At 41.4% G+C, this 22964-nt stretch overlaps 2 protein-coding genes across 9 annotated transcripts in view; one reads left to right on the top strand and one right to left on the bottom strand.

Annotated features, from left to right (window-relative positions):
* Nucleotides 1–10615, bottom strand: part of LOC127360386 (stromal interaction molecule 1) — a 34322-nt gene extending 23707 nt beyond the window's left edge. For 2 of the 4 annotated variants that reach the window (XM_051394789.1, XM_051394791.1), the window contains exons 1-2: nt 10410–10615; nt 7972–8115 (exon numbers count right to left, since the gene is read on the bottom strand). In XM_051394789.1, the coding sequence (XP_051250749.1) occupies nt 7972–8113 (142 nt within the window). In that variant the 5' untranslated portion in view covers nt 8114–8115; nt 10410–10615. The remainder of the gene's footprint in view (nt 1–7971; nt 8116–10409) is intronic. The other 2 variants (XM_051394790.1, XM_051394792.1) reach the window with 1 other exon arrangement.
* A 2593-nt stretch (nt 10616–13208) lies between these two features.
* Nucleotides 13209–22964, top strand: part of rhogb (ras homolog family member Gb) — a 12201-nt gene continuing 2445 nt past the window's right edge. Inside the window, exons 1-3 of one of the 5 annotated variants that reach the window (XM_051394855.1) lie at nt 13209–13395; nt 21417–21539; nt 22090–22249. In XM_051394855.1, the coding sequence (XP_051250815.1) occupies nt 22121–22249 (129 nt within the window). In that variant the 5' untranslated portion in view covers nt 13209–13395; nt 21417–21539; nt 22090–22120. Of the gene's footprint in view, nt 13400–14041; nt 14196–21416; nt 21540–22089; nt 22250–22964 lie in introns of those variants that run through there. The other 4 variants (XM_051394856.1, XM_051394852.1, XM_051394853.1 and 1 more) reach the window with 4 other exon arrangements.

Below are 22964 nucleotides of genomic sequence, written 5' to 3'. Positions count from 1 at the left end.
GTAGATGGCAGCAGATTTTTATCAAGAATGTCTTGGTACATTTTTCCATTCATCCTTCCTTCAATTATATGAAGTTTTCCAGTGCCGTATGCTGAAAAACAGCCCCACACCATGATGTTCCCACCTCCAAACTTCACTGTTGGTAAGGTGTTTTTGGGGTGATGTGCAGTGCCATTTGACCTCCAAACATGCTGTGTATTATGGCATCCAAAGAGTTGAATTTTGGTCTCATCTGACCAGACTATATTCTCCCCGTATTTCACAGGCTTGTCTAAATGTTGTGCAGCAAACTGTAAACGGGCTTCAACATGCTTTTTCTTCAGCAATGGAGTCTTGCGCGGTGAGCGTGCATACAGGCCATGGCGGTTGAGTGCATTACTTATTGTTTTCTCTGAAACAATTGTACCTGCTGATTCCAGGTCTTTCTGAAGCTCTCCACAAGTGGTCCTTGGCTCTTGGACAACTCTTCTGATAATTCTTTTCACTCCTCTGTCAGAAATCTTGCGAGGATCACCTAGTCATGGCCGGTTTATGGTTAAATTATGTTATTTCCACTTCCGGATTATGGCCCCAACAGTGCTCACTAGAACATTCAGAAGTTTAGAAATCCTTCTGTAACCAATGCTATCAGTATGTTTTGCAACAATAGGTTGCGAAGGGCTTGCGAAAGCTCTTTGGTTTTACCCATCATGAGATGTTTCTTGTGTGACACTTCGGTGATGAGACACCTTTTTATAGGCAATCAGTTGGGACTGAACCACCTGATATTAATTTGCACTGACAAGTGGCAGGATTGCTTTCTAATTACTGATAGATTTCAGCTGGTGTCTTGGCTTTCCATGACTTTCTGCACCTCCCTTTCGTCATGTGTTCAATACTTTTCCCCTGTGTCATTTCACATTATTACACATAACTTAATTTATGGACATCTATGGTTTGATTTTGCATGTGTGGATTGCATGGGTTGTTACCAACATCTGGTGAAAATTTCATGTCAATAGCACCTTTAGAAATATATTTACTGAGAATAATGGTGACGTGTTCTATATACATATGTATGTATTATACTATATATATATGTATAATATATATATATATACACGTGTATATATATATGTATACTATAAAGAGTAAACTGTAGTTAAAGTATTAACTATTGATTATTTTCATTATTACCCAGAGTTCACAGCGCTTGTTTAGTCTGAAAGCTCAACATTTTTACAAACATTAAATTATTATGTTATATAAATAATTTGTAATTTAAAAGAAACTTTCTGTAAAGCTGAAGAACGACTTCTTGTCTGAGGGTTTAATGGATTTATGGCTCCAGCTGTATGAACTGTTATTTAAAGGACCAGTGTGAAGGATTTACCAACTGAATACAGCTGAGCCTTCCAGGGAAAAACTATTGTGCCTTCTCTCTCCGCTTCCCTACAGTGTCAACAGTGTTTTTTTGGTGATTAGTTGTGTAATCATAGCCGCATGTCGGACTTCCACCACTGGCTGTCGAGGTGGTGTCCAGAAAACGATGTGGGCTTCATTGATAACTGGAAGCCTTTTTGGGGAAAGATTGAGTAGGAGAGACGGCATCCATCCCACTTTGGATGGAGCGGCTCTCTTATCTAGGAATATAGCGAAGTTTATTTCTAAAACCTGACAGTCCAGAGTTGGGACCAGCAAGCAGAGCTGCTGTCTTACACACTTCTCTGCGCTTTCTTTAGAACAGTCACCCACCCAAAACCCCATAGAGACTGTGTCTGTCCCCCGACCACCTAAATTATTTAAAGAAATAAAAACAAGAGGAGTTCAACATAAAAATCTAATAAAAATTAAAACCAACTCCTCAGTAGCACAAAATAAGAGAATGAAATGTGGGCTGTTAAATATCAGGTCTCTGTCCTCTAAAGCTGTTTTAGTGAATGAATTAATATCAGATTATGATATTGATTTACTTTGTCTTACTGAGACCTGGTTGTCCCACGAGGAGTATGTTAGCCTAAATGAATCCACCCCCCCCCCCAGTCATATTAATACTCACATTCCTCGAAGCACAGGCCGAGGAGGTGGAGTAGCAGCCATATATGATTCGAGCGTTTTAATGGACCCTAAACCTAAACTAAATTATAATTCATTTGAAAGCCTTGTTCTTAGTCTTTCTCACCCAAACTGGAAAACACTGCAGCCAGTTCTATTTGTTATAGTGTACCGCGCTCCTGGACCGTACTCTGACTTTATAACTGAATTCTCAGAGTTTTTATCAAGTTTAGTCCTTAAATCAGATAAAGTCATTATTGTGGGGGATTTTAATATTCATGTGGATGTTAACAATGACAGCCTTAGTAACGCATTTATCTCATTAATAGACTCAATTGGCTTCTGTCAGAGTGTAAATAAACCAACTCATTGTTTTAATCACACTCTTGACCTTGTTTTATCATATGGCATTGATATTGAACATTTAATAGTCTTCCCACATAATCCTTTCCTATCTGACCATTATTTAATAACTTTTGAATTCATACTATTAGATTATAAGCCATTAGGCAAAACTTCCTACAGCACATGTCTATCTGACAGTGCTGTAACTAAATTTAAGGAGGAGATTCCTTCAGTGTTTAATTCAATGCCATGTCTGAATTTAACAGAGTCCTATAACGACTTTAGTCCCTCTGAAATTGATAATCTTGTTGATAGTGCTGCAGGCTCACTACGATCAACATTAGACTCTATCGCTCCTATAAAAAGGAAATTATTAAAACATAGGAGACTAGCACCGTGGTATAACCACCAAACCCGCCAGTTAAAGCAAAAAGCTAGGAAATCTGAAAGGAAATGGCGCTCTTCCAAATTATTAGAATATCGCTCAATTTGGCAAGATAATCTTAAAACTTATAGAAAGGCCCTCCGTCATGCCAGAGGAGCATATTATTCACAGCTCTATTGAGCCACATATCCCCATAAACTTAAGTAGCAACGACTTCATGAGCTTCTTTTATAATAAAATTATTACTGATAGAGTGAAAATTAATCACCGACTGCCATCAACAGTTATCAGTGGCTCTCCAAGTTCAGGAACTTTAACTAATGTAAACTCAGATATATATTTAGACTGTTTTTCTGCTATCGATCTTCATCAGTTAACTTCAATCATTTCTTCATCGAAGCCATCAATCTGTCTATTAGACCCGATCCCAACTAGGCTACTTAAAGAAGTCGTACCCTTAATTGGCACTTCTTTACTGGATATGATTAATCTTTCTTTATTATCAGGATATGTACCACAGTCCTTTAAAGTAGCTGTAATTAAACCCCTTCTTAAAAAGCCCACTCTTGACCCAGGGGTTTTAGCCAACTATAGACCAATCTCTAACCTCCCCTTCCTCTCTAAGATTCTGGAGAAAGTAGTCGCCAAAGAGTTGTGTGACTTTCTACATAACAATAGTTTATTTGAGGATTTTCAGTGAGGATTTAGAGTTCATCACAGCACAGAGACAGCTCTGGTTAAAGTTAATAATAACCTTTGGATTGCTTCAGACAATGTACTTGTATTATTAGATCTTAGTGCTGCATTTGACACCATTGACTATGATATTCTTTTACAGAGACTTGAGCATCAAATTGGCATTAAAGGAACCGCACTAAGCTGGTTTAAGTCATATTTATCAGATCGTTCGCAGTTTGTACATGTTAACGATGAATCTTCAATAAATACTACAGTTAGTCATGGAGTTCCACAAGGTTCTGGACTTGGACCAATACTATTTACTTTATATATATGTTCCCTTTAGGCAACATTATTAGGAATCACTCCATTAACTTTCACTGTTATGCAGATGATACGCAGTTATATCTATCGATCAAGCCCGATGAAATTAATCAATTATCTAAATTACAAACATGTCTTAAGGACATACAATCCTGGATGAGCTGCAATTTTCTGATGTTAAACTCAGAAAAAAATTAAATTCTTGTACTTGGCCCCAAAAACCTTAGAGACTCACTGTCTAAAGATATAGTTACTGTAGATGGCATTACCTTGGCCTCTAGCACCACTGTCAGGAATCTTGGAGTTATCTTTGATCAGGATTTGTCATTTAACTCCCACATAAAGCAAACCTCTAGGACTGCCTTCTTTCATTTACGTAATATTACAAAAATTAGACACATCCTATCACGGACAGATGCAGAAAAACTAATCCATGCATTTGTTACTTCTAGGCTGGATTACTGCAACTCTTTATTACCAGGTTGCCCCAATAAGTCCATTAAAACGCTCCAATTAATTCAAAACACTGCAGCACGAGTACTGACAGGAACTAGAAAAAGAGATCACATCTCTCCTGTACTAGCTACTCTGCATTGGCTCCCTGTAAAATGTAGAATAGAATTTAAAATCCTCCTCCTCACCTACAAAGCTCTTCATGGTCAGGCCCCTTCATATCTTAAAGAGCTCATAGTACCCTATTACCCCTCTAGAACACTATGTTCTCTGAATGCTGGGCTACTTGTGGTTCCTATAGTCTCTAAAAGTAGAACAGGAGCCAGAGCCTTCAGTTACCAAGCTCTTCTCCTGTGGAACCAGCTTCCAGTTGTGGTTCGGTTCACATTCAAGAGTAGGCTTAAGACATTCCTCTTTGATAAAGCTTATAGTTAGGGCTGGATCAGGTGAGTCCCGAACCATCCCTTAGTTATGTTGCTATAGGCCTAGACTATCGGGGGATTTCCTATGGTGCACTGAGCTCCTCTCTTCCTCTCTCTTTCTGCACTCATTCATGTTCCATTAATGCATGTTACCAACTTCACTTCTTCCCCGGAGTTCTTGTGCTTTCTCGTCTCGCAGGTTCTTATCGATCCTGGTGGAGCCTCCTGCCATGGTCCTGCTAGATTGCCATTGCCAATACTGTTGTTTCTGTGCACCTGTCTGTCTGTCTGTCTCTCGCTCCCTCTGTCTCTCTCACCCCAACTGGTCGAGGCAGACGACCACCCACCTAGAGCCAAAGGATCTGTCCTAGGTTTCTGCCTTTTAACAGGCAGTGTTTCCTTGCCCTTGTCTCCAAGGTCTTGCTCATGGTGGTACTGTTGGGTCTCTGTAAATAATGTTATAAAGAGTTCGGTCTAGACCTGCTCTATTTGGAAAGTGTCCTGAGATAACTTCTATTATGAATTGGCGCTATACAAATAAAATTTAATTGAATTGAATTTAACTGAATTAATTGTAATGTATGAGTTAGTTAACTGACAGATATGTTGTATAATGATGGAAGTTGAATAAATGTTGTTTATCAGTGTATAAGCATTGGTAAACTGTCCAAATACAGTTGTTATCAGTGTAAACAGCAATAATTACTGTAATTGCACAGATAATGACTTTTATTACACTTCTATAACTTTTAACATTCACATTAAAGTAATAACAATCCAATAATAACAGCACTCTGCTGTAAATGTAAGTCTGATTATTGTATTATAGCAGAGTTCACCTGTATCTATAGCTCATTGTTTTACACTGTAAATATCTTTAATTAAACATCAAAAGACAAACAATTATACAAGATCTCATCTCATCTCATCTTCATCCGCTTATCCGGGATCAGGTCACGGGGGTAGCAGGTCCAGCAGACGACCCCAAACTTCCCTTGCCCTGGCCAACTCTGACTGACTTACACAATATTCTATGTAAAATTAAAGCTAAAAACTATTTAGTTATATAAAATGACTGTATTTTTACGAGTCAGTTATTTTACAATATTTGTTTTACAGTATTTGTTTTACAGTATTTTTTTTACAGTGTTTGTTTTACAGTGTAGTTTAAAGCCGGACTCGTGGACAGACAGACACAAACTATTTTAAACTGGGGGCTCAGCTGTGTCTGAGGTTTGAAAGTGGCACAGCTGAACAGATTTAAAACTAAAACAAAGGTTTGTCCAGGACATGCCAGAATAAATCCAGCTTAAGTTTCCCCCCCATCCACTGCGACAGCCTCAACACCACAGAAGAAGAAGACAGAGAGGTGAGGAGGGCGACAGGTGAAGCAGCAGCTTCGGTTAAAAGTCTGAGGATTAAGACGAGCAGCTGTGAGGATAAAAATACAGAGATAATAGAATTAAACAGAGCCGAGGTCGAGTCAAAGTCACACACTGAACATCAGTCCGGACGCAGCAGGAAGACTTCACTTCCCATCATGCACCTCTTTAAAGAGAGCCACCAGAGTCGCAGTGACAACAGAGCTTTAACTGTGGTCCCTGCATCCATCCTGTCAGCGACTCACAGAGAAATCAGCAAATATTCTCTTATTGATGTTTCATTCATGGATCCACCAACGTTCTCCGGCGTTCTCTGCGAACGTTCCACTGTCCAATGCAAGAGCCAACCAGTTCCTAACAGAAGTTATCTCAGGACACTTTTCAAACGGAGCAGGTCTTGACCGAACTGCTTATAACATTAATTACAGAGACCCAACAGTACCACCATGAGCAAGACCTTGGAGACAAGGGCAAGGAAACACTGCCTGTTAAAAGGCAGAAACCTAGGACAGATCCTCCGGCTCTAGGTGGGTGGTCGTCTGTCTCGAGCAGACGTACCAGGAACATGAATTTCTATCAGATTAGATCGTGTGTTTACTTTATTTAGGACAATGAGGCATTCCTCTCGACAAAACAACAACAACAAACAACTCAGATGAATGATAAAAGATCAGGATTTATAAAGAGAGATCAATTAATAACCAGTATATTCAATAAAGAAAGAAGAAATAAAACAGCTATGATGTCAGTATGCTAATGGTTAGGATGAGCTAAGGGTCAGGGTCGCCCTCAGAAAAGGACGTGATGTAACTCAGGTACGTACAGGCGCCCTCTTCCTATTGGCTCTCTCTCTGTCTCTTACAAACGGAGCGGAGACGAGTTTATTTCTGTCGCAACGCTTCCTGTGACATCATCAACGTGCCAACTCCAGGAAGCTGTGGTTAGCTGCAAACGGCTAGCTCCCATGCTATCTCTGCTGCACACACACACACACACACACACACACACACACACACACACACACACACACACACAGAGTTTGCATTAGTCCATCGTGAGGACGGCTGAGAGGACGCTTTCAGTTGGCGGCAGCATGAAGGACAGGAAGTTTCTCTCAGGCTGATTTGTTTACTGTGTGAAAACCACAAACAACAACAACAACAGAAGCTCTCATCTCTCCTCAAGAACAACTTCTGTTTCCACCAGACCGCTGAAAGGAAGCTGAACCCGCCATCAATGGCGAACGGATCGGAACGGAATAAACTCACAATAAACTCACAATAAACTCACAATAAACCCACAATAAACTCAACAATAAATCAACAATAAATCAACAATAAACTCAGAATAAACCCACAATAAACTCAGAATAAATCAACAATAAACCCACAATAAACTCAGAATAAACCCACAATAAATCAACAATAAATCAACAATAAACTCACAATAAATCAACAATAAATCAACAATAAATCAACAATAAACTCACAATAAATCAACAATAAATCAACAATAAACTCAGAATAAATCAACAATAAACTCACAATAAATCAACAATAAATCAACAATAAACTCACAATAAATCAACAATAAATCAACAATAAACTCACAATAAATCAACAATAAATCAACAATAAACTCACAATAAATCAACAATAAATCAACAATAAACTCACAATAAATCAACAATAAATCAACAATAAACTCACAATAAATCAACAATAAATCAACAATAAACTCACAATAATAACTGAACATGAATGTCAACAGCAACATGCTAACATGCTAACAGTAATGCTATCATGTTGATGTATTTACCAAGTTCACCATCTTAGTTTTGCATGTTAGCATGCTAACGTTGGCTAATTAGCAGTAAACACACACACACACACACACACACACACACACACACACACACACACACACACACACACAGTGGGATTCCTACCTGAGGCTGCGTTGCCATTGGAAACCAGGTGATAGTGTTGGTGGTCCAGGTGGGCGTGGTCACCTCTGTCCAATGAACTGTGAGCCCCGACATACACACTCAGCACGCACACACACACCAGCCACACACACACACTCTCCATGCCTGAGGACACATTTCAAAATAAAAGCAGTTCAAACGTTAGATTTATAATCAATATATCAGCATCACATGACTCACTGAACACACAGTGAACGTTTCTCATCATAAACAACCACAGAGACCCCCCATAACCCCCAATAACCCCCCATAACCCCCAATAACCCTCAATAACCCCCAATAACCCCCAATAACCCTCCCATAACCCCCAATAACCCCCAATAACCCCCCCATAACCCCCAATAACCCCCCATAACCCCCAATAACCCCCAATAACCCTCCCATAACCCCCAATAACCCCCCATAACCCCCAATAACCCCAATAACCCTCCCATAACCCCCAATAACCCCCCATAACCCCCCATAACCCCAATAACCCTCCCATAACCCCAATAACCCCCAATAACCCTCCCATAACCCCCATAACCCCCAATAACCCTCCCATAACCCCCATAACCCCAATAACCCTCCCATAACCCCCATAAGCCCCAATAACCCTCCCATAACCCCCAATAACCCCAACCCCCAATAACCCCCCATAACCCCCAATAACCCCCAATAACCCTCCCATAACCCCCAATAACCCCCAATAACCCTCCCATAACCCCCAATAACCCCCCATAACCCCCAATAACCCCAATAACCCTCCCATAACCCCCAATAACCCTCCCATAACCCCCAATAACCCTCCCATAACCCCCATAAGCCCCAATAACCCTCCCATAACCCCAATAACCCCCAATAACCCTCCCATAACCCCCAAATAACCCCCCATAACCCCCAAACCCCAATAACCCTCCCATAACCCCCAAACCCCAATAACCCCCCCAAAACCCCCCATAACCCCCAACAACCCCCCAAACCCCCAATAACCCCCCACAACCCCCAACCCCAAAACCCTCCCATAACCCCCAAAACCCCCCATAACCCCCAATAACCCTCCCATAACCCCCAATAACCCCCAATAACCCTCCCATAACCCCCAATAACCCCCCATAACCCCCAACCCCCAATAACCCTCCCATAACCCCCAATAACCCTCCCATAACCCCCAATAACCCTCCCATAACCCCCCATAAGCCCCAATAACCCTCCCATAACCCCAATAACCCCCAATAACCCTCCCATAACCCCCATAACCCCCAATAACCCTCCCATAACCCCCATAAGCCCCAATAACCCTCCCATAACCCCCCATAAGCCCCAATAACCCTCCCATAACCCCCAATAACCCTCCCATAACCCCAAACCCTAACCCCCAATAACCCTCCCATAACCCCCCATAAGCCCCAATAACCCTCCCATAACCCCCAATAACCCTCAACCCCATAACCCCCAATAACCCTCCCATAACCTCCCATAAGCCCCAATAACCCTCCCATAACCCCCCATAAGCCCCAATAACCCTCCCATAACCCCCCAATAACCCCCAATAACCCTCCCATAACCCCCAATAACCCTCCCATAACCCCCAATAACCCCCCATAACCCCCAATAACCCTCCCATAACCCCCATAACCCCCAATAAGCCCCAATAAGCCCCAATAACCCCCACAAACAATAACAAGAGTAAATGTACTCAGTTACTTTTTAACACTGTCGATTATCTGTCTGAATTAAATATATATAATACTTAATGATATATATTTATATATATTCTTAATATACTATACGTTCTGGAGTATGTAAAGAAAGTAATTTCCCCTGGGATTATTAAAGTATTTCTGATTATATTATTATTATTATCATTATCATTATTATTATTATCATCATCATCATCATCATTATCATTATTATTATTATTATCATTATTATTATTATTATTATTATCATTATTATTATTATCATTATTATTATTATTATCATTATTATTATTATTATTATCATTATTATTATTATCATCATCATTATTATTATTATTATTATTATTATTATTATTATTATTATCATTATTTTGTTTTATTTTATTTTTATCCAACAAAGTTAGATTGAGAGCATGATGCGTTCACTGTCCTCTGTTCAGCTCCTGGATGAGTTTAAACTCAAGTTAAATCAATGAAACACGTCAACGTCACCTGAACAAACATGTGACCGACAGCAGTGAAATATCGATCCTCGAGTGATTGATCGCCTTCATTGATCTGTTAACTACAAAGTACCCGGAAACTTGTTCTTGTTCGACATAAAGTCAGTTAGACTGGAGGTCAGAGGTCAGACAGCTGTTCACGTTCACACCAACATCCCTGCAGCGAAAACAGGCGGCGGAAAAACCCGCTTCAGTTCCAACCATCTTCACTCACCTCCGCAAGGCTGCTCTAATCCATCGATCCGATCAGCTGCGATCAGCTCCGATCAGCTCCGATCAGCTGCGATCGATCCGGCACAAACTGATCGAAACAAAGTGTGAGCGTGCTGATCAAACAGTTTGTTCTTCAGTCTCCACCCGAGACTCAAACTCAACAAACTGCTGCTGCACCAAACACACGAAGATCCGCCTGCGCTGCCTTCACGGACCCGCTGAAAGCTCCGACATCAGAGAGATGGATTAAATCACCTCTCTTTGTAGAGCTGCAACAGTTTCAATCAATTAGTCAATCAAAGGGAAGTTAATCAACTAGTTTGATAATCGATTCATCGTTTTATACATTTCTAAAGTATAATGTCAAACACTTGCTGACTCTTATTGATTACTATTGACTTTGTATTATTTTCACTTTTGTTTTAAGTTAATAAAACTACTTGGTTAGATTTAGTAAAGATCTTTGTTACTGATATTTTCCACAGTTGAAAACTTCTGTTTAGTTTAAAAAACAGATTTGAAATGATAAACGATGACCAGTAGTTCCTGTTGTTTCTGTAGTTCCTGTAGTTCATGTAGTTCATGTAGTTTCTGTAGTTCCAGTAGTTCCTGTTGTTTCTGTAGTTCCTGTAGTTCATGTAGTTTCTGTAGTTCCAGTAGTTCCTGTTGTTTCTGTAGTTCCTGTAGTTCATGTAGTTTCTGTAGTTCCTGTAGTTCCAGTAGTTCCTGTTGTTTCTGTAGTTCCTGTAGTTCATGTAGTTTCTGTAGTTCCTGTAGTTCCTGTAGTTCCTGTTGTTTCTGTAGTTCCTGTAGTTCCTGTAGTTTGTGTAGTTCCTGTAGTTTGTGTAGTTTCTGTAGTTCCTGTAGTTTCTGTAGTTCGTGTAGTTTGTGTAGTTCCTGTAGTTCCTGTAGTTCCTGTTGTTTCTGTTGTTTCTGTAATTTGTGTAGTTTCTGTAGTTCCTGTTGTTTCTGTAGTTTCCTGTAGTTTCTGTAGTTTCTGTAGTTCCTGTAGTTTCTGTAGTTCCTGTAGTTTCTGTAGTTCCTGTAGTTCCTGTTGTTTCTGTTGTTTCTGTAATTTGTGTAGTTTCTGTTGTTTCTGTTGTTTCTGTAGTTTCTGTAGTTCCTGTAGTTCCTGTAGTTCCTGTTGTTTCTGTAATTTGTGTAGTTTCTGTAGTTTCTGTTGTTTCTGTAGTTTCTGTAGTTCCTGTAGTTCCTGTAGTTCCTGTTGTTTCTGTTGTTTCTGTAATTTGTGTAGTTTCTGTAGTTTCTGTTGTTTCTGTAGTTTCTGTAGTTCCTGTAGTTCCTGTAGTTCCTGTTGTTTCTGTTGTTTCTGTAATTTGTGTAGTTTCTGTAGTTCCTGTTGTTTCTGTAGTTCCTGTAGTTTCTGTAGTTCCTGTAGTTTCTGTAGTTCCTGTAGTTCCTGTAGTTCATGTAGTTTCTATAGTTCCTGTAGTTCCTGTAGTTTATGTAGTTTGTGTAGTTCCTGTAGTTTCTGTAGTTTCTATAATTTCTGTTGTTCCTTTAGTTCCTGTAGTTTCTGTGGTTCCTGTAGTTCGTGTAGTTTCTGTAGTTTCTGTAGTTCCTGTAGTTTCTGGAGTTCCTGCTGTTTCGGTAGTTTCTGTAGTTCCTGTTGTTCCTGTAGTTCCTGTAGTTTCTCTAACGAGATTGTTGTTGTTTTACTGACGAACTTTAATGTAACTAGATATGATATGGCAGAATCCTGGATGACGTTGTGGTTGTCTAATTTCCAACAGCACTGGAAGGCAGCAGCTGTGTGACGCAGCAGTGTGATGGCGCCACCCTGTGGCCAGAGGGAGGAGGTGCAGGTTAAAAGAGTCCCTCTCTGCTCTCAGATCAATGCTCAGTCAGGAAGCTGGTGGCAGTAACATCAGTTTACAAACTCTTTATGATTACTCTTTATGATGAATAATATTTATTAATAATTAATAGTGAATAATAATAATTAAACACTGTAAACATCTGTTGTTTGAACTAACTGCTCGACACTGCGGGGAATTCTCTGGTTGGCTTTCTGAGAGTGCGAGGGGCCAAAGACACAAAGACACAAATCACAATCATTATTTTCTTTCTGGAAGAAGATTTTAAAGGTGGAACTATTCCTCCTTAAATAAGCTTCTGTATGAACACACCTGTCAATCAGTCTAGTGGTGGGCGGGGCTTCATGCTGGTTTACAATACTGATCTCTGATTGGTTCTTTATATGAATTTAGAAACATGTTTCTCAACTCTGGAACAAACCCAATGTTACAGACACACACACACACACACACACACACACACACACACACACACACACACATTAGATACACACACACACACACACACACACACACACACTCACACTCACACACACACACACACACTTAGATACACACACACACACACACTCACACACACACACACACACACACACACACACACACACACACACACACACACACACACACACACACACACACACACACACACACACACACACACACACACACACACACACACACACACACACACACACACACACACACACACTCACACACACACACACACACACACACACACACACACCTCTCTCACACACACTCACACACACTCACACACACACACACTCTCTCTCACACACACACCCACACACACACACTCACACACGCACTTACATACACACACACTCACACACACACACACAGAATAAACTTCCTCAAACTTGCTCCACCACTTCCTCTCTCTCTCCTCTCAGACTTCCTCCTCTTCATTAGCTCCGCCCGCCTCACACTGACATAGAGATCCGCGGTCCCTCCCGCACACACACTGACACACACACACTGACACACACACACACACACACACACACACGCACCCACAGACGGAGCGGGACTGAGCGCAGCTGCGTGCCCGGAGAGGAGGACTGATGACCGGCGAGTCTCTGCTGTACATCCCCATCAGAGCTCCAGGACCCACCGACCCGCTGAGTGAGTGAGTGTGTGTGTGTGTGTGTGAAAGAGAGAGAGAGACAGACAGACAGTGTGTGTGTGTGTGTGTGTGTGTGTGTGTGTGTGTGTTTCCTCTCTCTGTCCAAACTTTAATCGCGTTATTGATCTCTCTCTTTAATTCCCGTCAGCTGATCGATCGGGTCTCCAGCGGATCAATAACCTGATTGTTTGTTTGTTTGTTGACGGTGAACGTAAAGTGCGACCACTCCCAGTGACTGTGTGTGTGTGTGTGTGTGTGTGTGTGTGTGTGTGTGTGTCACTTCTTCTATGAACTTTTCCATAAATTGAGTGTAAAACTGAACAAATATCAGGTATCAGAATTATAAAAGATATAAATGTGTATCAGTGAGGAAGTATTCAGATTACTACTACTTACTATGAGTACTAACACTACTGTATGTGTGTGTATTACTGAGGTAGACAGTGTATAAATGATATCATTAGGAGGTTATACTGACTCATTAATTAATGAATGAATGCTTATTACATTAAAACATTTACAGATATATTCAGATTATTACAGATATTACTGTATTTAACTTTATAAGAATTACACAACGTAATAATAAGTGTATTAATATCGTAGGAAGACACTCTGAGCGAGTTGGTTAACCCTGTCCTGTCACACTGGACGAGATGATGTCACTCAGAGCGCCGGCAGCCCGCTCAGATGTGAATCAGAAACATCACAATAAGTTGGACAGTTTGAGGCTTCCCAGAATGAGACAGGAAGTCAGAGGGTGAGATATGTCAGAGATCGCCAAGTTAGTGCTGATGTGGTGAGTCACAAAATATACTGTTTTATATGCAGCGTTCTCTTTGGTCCTGCTTTAATCCCGATATTATCTGGTGTTTTAGTCCAGGTTTGGCTCCATATTATCTGGTCTTAAGTCCAGGTTTGACCCAATATTATCTTGTCTTTCAGTCCAGGTTTGGCCTGATATTATCTGGTGTTTTAACCCTGATTTGGCCCGATATTATCTGGTCTTTCAGTCCAGGTTTGGCCCGACATTATATATTGTTTTAGTCCCGGTTTGCCTGACATTATCTGGTGTATTAGTCCAGGTTTGGCCCGATATTATCTGGTGTTGTAGTCCAGGTTTGGCCTGATATTATCTGGTGTTTTAGCCCTGGTTTGGCCCGATATTAACCCTGGTTTGGCCCGGTATTATCTGGTCTTTAAGTCCAGGTTTGGCCCGATATTATCTGGTGTTTTAGCACTGGTTTGGCCCGATATTATCTGATCTTTAAGTCCAGGTTTGGCCTGTCATTATCTGGTGTTTTAGTCCCGGTTTGGCCTGATATTATCTTGTGTTTCAGTCCAGGTTTGGCCTGATATTATCTGGTCTTTCAGTCCATGCTTGGCCCGACATTATATGATGTTTTAGTCCCTGTTTGGCCCGATATTATCTGGTGTTTTAGTGCAGGTTTGGCCCGATATTATCTGGTGTTTTAGTCCAGGTTTGGCCTGATATTATCTCGTGTTTTAGCCCTGGTTTGGTCCAATATTAACCCTGGTTTGGCCCGATATTATCTGGTGTTTTAGCACTGGTTTGACCCGGTATTATCTTGTCTTTAAGTCCAGGTTTGGCCCAATATTATGCAGTGTTTTAACCCTGGTTTGGCTCGATATTGTCAGGTCTTTAAGTCCAGGTTTGGCCCAATATTATCTGGTCTTTAAGTCCAGGTTTGGCCCGATATTATGCAGTGTTTTAGTCCCGGTTTGGCCCGATATTATCTGGTCTTTAAGTCCAGGTTTGGCCCGATATTATCTGGTCTTTAAGTCCTGGTTTGGCCCGATATTATGTGGTGTTTTTACCCTGGTTTGGCCCGATATTATCTGCTCTTTAAGTCCAGGTTTGGCCCGATATTATCTGGTGTTTTACCCTGGTTTGGACCGATATTATCTGGTTTTCAGTCCAGGTGTGGCCCTATATTATCTGGTGTTTTAGTCCTGGTTCAGCCTGATACTATCTGGTGTATTTGTCCAGTACTGTCTTATCTTGTAGCCCTGGTTTGGCCCCAGTTACAGCTTTCTGTGGCTGTGATATAGAGTTAACACACGTCAGCTGTTAAAGGAGACTTCCACCAGTACTTCTTTCTGTGGGTATTGATAGAAACTGCTGGTAAGACGGTCCCAGTTAACACTTTTCCTCCACACATTCTGCTGCTGGATGGACAAATCAGCGGACAAACCCTTCCTGTTTCGGTTTCAACACAGAGCAGTTCCTCTTTGGGTGGCGTCTGAGTGTTTGTTAGGGCGAGGGGGGTTAGGAAACGTTGCGTGCCTCCGTCAGACTGTCAGCTGGAAGTTTTCAGGATTCATAAAGGGAGATTTGGGAACATGGTGGCAAACAAGCAATGAGATGATCAGATAGGAAACAAACCTCCAGGTCAGACAAGTTCATTAAGAAGAGAAAACGATCACTAACATTTCCACCCAACTGTCTTCCATCAGTTTACACTTCCTGCTTAACTTATGACAGTTCAGCTGAGAGATCAACTGGATGAACTCTTGGTTGGTCTGATTGTCTTTCACAATGTACTGTTTGTACGTAACACCAACCACCACCATGCTAATGTGTTGCATGTTTTTTCTCCAGTGTTTTTAGTCCCGGTTTGGTCCAATATTGTCTAATGTTTCAGTCCCAGTGTAGGCAAGGCTAATTTATTTAAATAGTACATTTCATACCCATACTCATTTGATCCGGTATTTTCTAGTGTTTTTGCCCCATTTTGGTTAAATATTCTGCCAGTCTGTTTGCCTGCCTGTTCACATGAGGAATATCTGTATTGTTTAAAATGTTCCCGTTAACAAGGAATGTAAGGGACCAGTGTTCACTTGCCTCATATTATTTTTGTATTTTGTCCACCATCTGGGTTAAGTGGTGCATGTAAATGACCTCTTTTGTCCTTAAAAATACCATAATTTGCTCATGTTGCAGAGCAGGTGTTTCTTCTCTTAAATGGGTTATTTTCTGATCACTGAAAGATGGAAAAGGTCCACACAGCCGTGAGAATAAACCTCGTAGCTCCAATTTTAGAGATTTTCCCGTCAGAGCTTCAGCTGCATAATGACTCGGTTCCTCTGTGGGTCCGGAGACTCCTCCTAAACCAGCGAAATTAAATAAAAATACAGAAAAAGGACACAGCTGACGAGACGAAACCAAAGCTGTTTGTTAGTTCCTGAAATTCTTAAATACAAGAGCAGTAAAACCACGAAGGAGACAACAGGCTGCATGTCTCTGATTACATTTCAGCCTCTGTGGCTGAGCTTCTATTAGAGAGGGGTCTTAATTTCTGATTCCCTGTTTTCTGATCTGCTCCTGTTGTCACCTCTTCCTCCATGTTTACCATTGTCCATTTCCACAGCACTCTGTACAAAAACATCATCACTCATTCCCAAGCTGCATGGCAAGGAATTAATGCTTTTAATTTGAAACAATTGCAGGAATTATTTTAGTCCCGGTTTGGTCCAATATTCTCTGGTGTTTTAGTCCGGTTTGGTCCAGTGTTCTCTGGTGTTTTAGTCCGGTTTGGTCCAATATTCTCTGATGTTTTAATCCGGTTTGGTCCAATATTCTCTGGCGTTTTCGTCCAGTTTGGTCCAATATTCTCTGGTGTTTTAGTCCAGTTTGGTCCAGTGTTCTCTGGTGTTTTAGTCCAGTTTGGTCCAGTGTTCTCTGGTGTTTTAGTCCAGTTTGGTCCAGTGTTCTCTGGTGTTTTAGTCCAGTTTGGTCCAGTGTTCTCTGGTGTTTTAGTCTGGTTTGGATCAGTGTTGTCTGGTGTTTTAGTCTGGTTTGTATCTGGTGTTTTTGAGTTTCACTGACAGATACGTTTCCACACTTGAAGACAGTTGTATCTCTGTTGTTGAAGTTGATGTTATACTAAATTTACCAGGCAAGATATTAAAATATAGGTAACTCCAGCTCTCAGAGTATACAGGCTACAGGACAGTAGATTTTAGCCGATTAAAATTAGAGGTAGACAGTATGAGTGTCCGTTGCACTTGCCATTAACAATTATCAACCACAACAACAAATACATTTCCAAAATAGATTTGACGCCAGAAGCTGCAAGTGGTGCGAACAGCTCTTACTGACATGAGATCAGAAATGAGAAAGGAGCTTTTTTCTGTTCCACTTTGAAGTGTCACAGCGTTTCAAACTAAATACACACCCAGGTTTATGTGACCTGTGAGTGGCTAAAATACATCTAAAATCTTCAGGGACAACTTAGATTATTTCCAGGATATTTAGTCATTTTAATCCATTTCCAGGTGTTTCCAGGACTGGAAAACTAGTCTCTAATTTTCCAGGATGTGTGTGAACTCTGGTAAAGATAATGAAAACTGTGTAGTGTTCTTATCTAATGAACTACATTTACTCTCCGCCATTTAAATTTTTATTTAATTGTATCTTTAACAAACATTGAGGGCGTGGATTCACAACGCGTTATCACTCCCAACTCACCAAACACTGCCGACCCTCCGCTGTATCACGCTGTATCCCTGTCATAGCATCATTAATGTCGTTCTTTATTGTCCCTGGATGGGAAGTTTGATTTACAGCAGAAAATACACAAACACAGCGTACGAGCAGCAGCAGAAGGTTTACTGCTCAGAGAGCGACCCTTTCACAAAACTGGTCTATAGATAAAGAAAGCTGCTGCCTGTGTCGTGTTTGTTATTTTGAGAAAGGACATTAAAGGAAGAGTTGTCCTCAACTTCTTTTATTTGAGAGAATAAGTAAATAACACAGCTGTGGGTCCGATCTGCTTCACTGGAAAGCTCCACTGGATCAGGGGCCCGGATCAGGGGCCCGGATCAGGGGCCTGGAGCACAGTCTGCTCCCTCTGAATATACGTTTGTTATTCTGGGTGTCATCCTTTCTGATTGGTAGATGAGTCTCTGCTATCATTGAACCTTGTTTTGGGCAGAGGCAGTTTCTCTGTAAATAATCATTTAAAGACCATTGTCTATATTTTGTGTAACATAATAGAATAAACACAAAAACAGATCACTTCCCAGGCTTGAGGTACTACTCGGAGTTTGATCCAAAGGCGTTAGTTATTGATTCTTTGATTTGATTGAGTGAGTGATTAAAGCTCAGTGTGTTGTTTTATATCAGGGAGACTGTTCAGAAATCCTAAAGGACAATGTTTGGTTGAACAAACATGTCCCACCTGCCAATTAGCTCTCTGGCTCGTAGCGTAACGTTAGCTCTCTGAGTGGAGGGAACTAGAAATATCTCCCGTTGCAGAGTCGTCTCTAAGGTTTGTCCTATTTAGTGGAGCGAGTGAACCATTACATTAGAACATTATGGGATGATAATGGTTCTTCCAGGTATTAGTCAGACCCTCAGGTGTTACCAGGGAAACGGAGTTATAATTGTAACAAACTTTAGATTTTGATTGAACAGGGCATGAAAATATGAAACACTGCTCTTCTGTTCCTGCTCAGTGTGGTTATATATTATTATAATAATATGTACTGTAAACTCAGCTGTTCGTCAGTGTGTCATTGTTCCTGTAACCCCCCCCCCCCCATGTGACGATTCATTCAAATATATTTATGCCTCTGAGTTACAGTATATATAACTTATTATGCTAATGATTAACTGGCATTAAAATGAAGCAGTGTTTCACACTTTGATCACGCTCAGGCTGCTTCTACACAATGAACGTGTGTTTCAGTCGGCCGGCTGCAGGTACTGATCTCAATTCTTCTTCCTCTTTTCTCTCAATGTGTTTTCTTCGTTCTTCCTCCTCAGTCTGACTGTTCCCCCTCAGATCTGCTTTCACTGGACACTTTGAGCTAAAATAACCTCGTTAGCATACAGGACACTGAATCAGTTTGGTCAGAAAATAGCTTTGCGTTTTTTCAAATGTTAGTTTGGTAATAAAACCATCAACCAGGAGTCTGATGAGCAGTTCAAAGACCTGCTGACGTCTGTATAAAAACTGGACTGGGTTTTTCCCATTCACTTCAATACAGTCTGTCGACTTCCTCCTTTCCTGTAATGATATGCTACGTGCTAAGCTAATCTATGTTGCAAAGTCAACCACATTTTGAAGATAAAAAAGACACATCTCAATTAGCTAATGTTAGCAAAATGCAAGCTAATAATCTACATCAAACATTAGCTAGCATTTTGCTAAAATTAGCTAACTTAAGATCTTTAAAATGTGGTTGTCTTTTCAACATAGATTAGCATAGCATATAGCATATACTGTGATTGGAGCACATAGCAAAAAGGGGCGGGGCTTAGGCTCCAATGTCACTCTGCAGACTGCTACGTAGCGTTAGCTGTCACAGAGTTAGCTGCTAGCTTAGCTAACAGCTGTGAATGTGCTTTAATTCCAGTCTGAACGACTTCCAGTGAACACGATGGCGACAGAAGTCGTCTCTGAGCTGCTGCTTTATTTCAACATGAAACCACAATGACATCCGTCCACTGAACGCTTCCTGTTTCTCCAACTACATCGAGTTACAAAAGGACGTCGTTACAACACTCAAAATGTTCTTCACTGTTTACGACACATTAAAACGTCTCACTGACACGATCACTCTGATATCAGACAGCAGTGGATTCATCCGCCGCTGAAAGTAGTCCCCAACAGATGCAGTGAGTTATACTTTAATAACGCACTACAGTGAGTTATTACCTGGTAATGAACAGTCTCAGAGTGAGCTGGTAGGAACACTACCGTTTGTGTCCACAGGGGGCGCCAGCATTAACACAGGACGAAGGCTCCTCGTTGCTGCTTTAAGTTCAGGATCTGAAGAGTTGCAGAGGTCAGAGGTCACAGTTCTTCTCACCAGCCAAACAGCGTGAAGGAAAGAAGGAGAAGTGAGAGATGATGAGAGGTGAAAACTTCCAGCAGGAGTGAGCTCAGCCGACCTCCGCCCAGAGAGCGAGAGGGGAGGGTGGGGTCAGCGTCCCCAGAGTCTGGGCTGAGCCACTTTCTGTATCCAGACATCTGCACAGACACTGCAGACGTTTATTGTTCAGCACACAGAATCATCTTTAAATCATTATTCCTCCTTTCTTTTATACTTTCTTCTTCACACGTTTCTGCAGCACGCAGACACTCAAACTATAACTCCGATTATAAAACTTTATAAACAGAAACAAACATTCAACGAGTCTCTGAACTGCTCTTCCCGTCCAACTGACCTCTGCAGCTCAGACGTCACCTGTAGGACTGAGAAGTTCAACGTGACGTTTTTAGTTTTGTTGTCTGTGTATTTTTAGTGTTTAGTGAATGGTATCAGTGTTTATTGAAGCCAGCGGAGCGCCCCCTGCTGGTCGTTACACAGAATGCAGGTTTAAGACACTTCACAGACCCTGAAGCTCTGTCCGTAATATATACTGTCAATGGTTTGAACCTGGTGACTCGGGCAGGATGTGGGTGACATCAGGGACTCGGCTGACTTTGCTAACGGCAGTTAGCGGTTCGTTACGTAGCAATTTTTCCATCGGGGCTAAAGATCTTCTTCGTCGACTAGTCTTCACACGTTTATGATATTCATTTAATCATTTAAATCTCTATATTTGAACAGTGGCCTGTTTAATGTGAACAGGAAAAGCGTCCTTTTCTTTCGACATCACACAGTCCGGTTCTTCAAAACAAGGAATAAACTGCCAACACCGCTAACTAGCTAACAGCAGCTAGTACGGTTAGCATACGCAGCAGTAACCAAATATTACTACTAATACTAATGATACCACTGTAACACTGCTGCTGCGTCTGATGAACTTTTTCTATAAAACTGGAGACAAAGGAAAGAAAAAGAGACACAAAGACTGAAAATGGAGCCGATTGTCTTTCTGTTCTATAAATATAAATAAAGTTTGGACTGTGTGTGTGTGTGTGTGTGTGTGTGTGTGTGTGTGTGTGTGTGCAGGATAACATCTCTGTTTGGAGACAGTTTCCTTCTGCAGCGACGATCATTTCCATAAACACAAATACTGACCCCCCTCTATCTCCCCCCGCAGTCAGACGATGGGACGTCACGTGTTTCTGAACAAACTGTGTTAACTGAAGGAAACTGAAGTGTGTCCGACAGCCGCAGCAGGACGAGTGAACCAATCAGACTCACTGAAGGTAAAACTCAGAAGGTGTGTTTCAGGTTTGTTTCTGTGCTAAGCCACGCCCTTCCTGAAGCTCATTGGACAATATCTTGAACACTAAATAAGTGATCAATAAGCCTTATGCAGTGATGATGAGCTTCGTCGGATGTTGATCCACAGAAGATTTGGTAGCAGTCGGAGCGACGGTTCAGGAGGAGACGGCAAAAATGTGTTTGGCAAACAATTCTAAATAGCTGACTTTAGTGGCTCCAGAGTTGGATATTTGGGCCGTAACAACAGCGCCACCATCTGGCTGATTGGGCTCATGTTTCTTGGGAAGCACATGCTCATTATTTCCTGTCACTGGACCAAGTTTCATATCTGTAGTTCAACTCACAGCCCTCTGAGCCGACGCAGCATAATGATAATAATGATAATGATAATTGACTGGTTGAACCTGGTTCCTCCTCCTCAAGAGCTTTCAGATGTCTCAAACAAGAGTCTCCACAGAGTCCGACACAGACTCACAGACCTGAACTGTACAGACTGACTATAGCAGTAATGTGTGTGTGTGTGTGTGTGTGTGTGTGTGTTGCAGGTCGCTGAAGGCTCAGAGGTCAGAGGTCATCATGCAGAGTATAAAGTGTGTGGTTGTCGGTGACGGTGCTGTGGGGAAGACCTGCCTCCTCATCTCCTACACCACCGGAGCTTTTCCCAAAGAGTACATCCCCACTGTGTTTGACAACTACAGCAGCCAGGTCTGTCTGTCTGTCTGTCTGTCTGTCTGTCTGTCCGTCTGTCCGTCTGTCTGTCCGTCTGTCTGTCTGTCTGTCTGTCCGTCTCTGTATAATTTTAACTTTATGCTCCCGAGTGCCTTCTCTCTCCGCTTCCCTACAGTGCCAACAGTGGGCAACACAGAGTCCAACACAGAGTCCAAAGTCAAAGCTAACATTACTGCTAAGCTAGTGGAACATATTGTCTGATTAGTAGCTTGCTCGCTAACGTTATTGCTAGCAAAATACTATCTGAATGTTGGCTAATGTTAGCATCCCCAGCTAACGTGATCAATGATAATAACTTATGTGTTCAGACAAACGGTGTCGATTCTGTGTCTTGGTGTTGCATTGTGGGTCTGGCGTTGGTTGCTTCGTGGTTTTGGCTGATGGCTGATTTGTAAACAGCGAGCTACTTATTAGCATGGAGCTAACAGTCTAAATATAATATAGGAACATTGCAGATAGAAACGTTATTCTAAATATGACTGTCAGTTATTTTACAGCGTTCAGTGTTTGACGCTGTTGGCCCGATACCCAGGATGCAGTTCACTGAACGACCACTGGTGGCGCTGTTAGCTACAGTTTAATTATTACATATAGGAGCTTTAATATTTTGTTGTTTTAATAATTTAGTGGATCTGGTTGTTATATTTCTAAGATTCAGTTTGTTGTTGTGAACCAAACAAACTTTTATCAC

The sequence above is a fragment of the Dicentrarchus labrax genome, unplaced genomic scaffold, assembly GCF_905237075.1.
Source record: "Dicentrarchus labrax unplaced genomic scaffold, dlabrax2021, whole genome shotgun sequence".
NCBI lineage: Eukaryota > Metazoa > Chordata > Actinopteri > Moronidae > Dicentrarchus > Dicentrarchus labrax.
The sequence above is the reverse complement of the archived record's forward strand: the minus strand, read 5'-3'. Positions and strand labels throughout refer to the sequence as shown.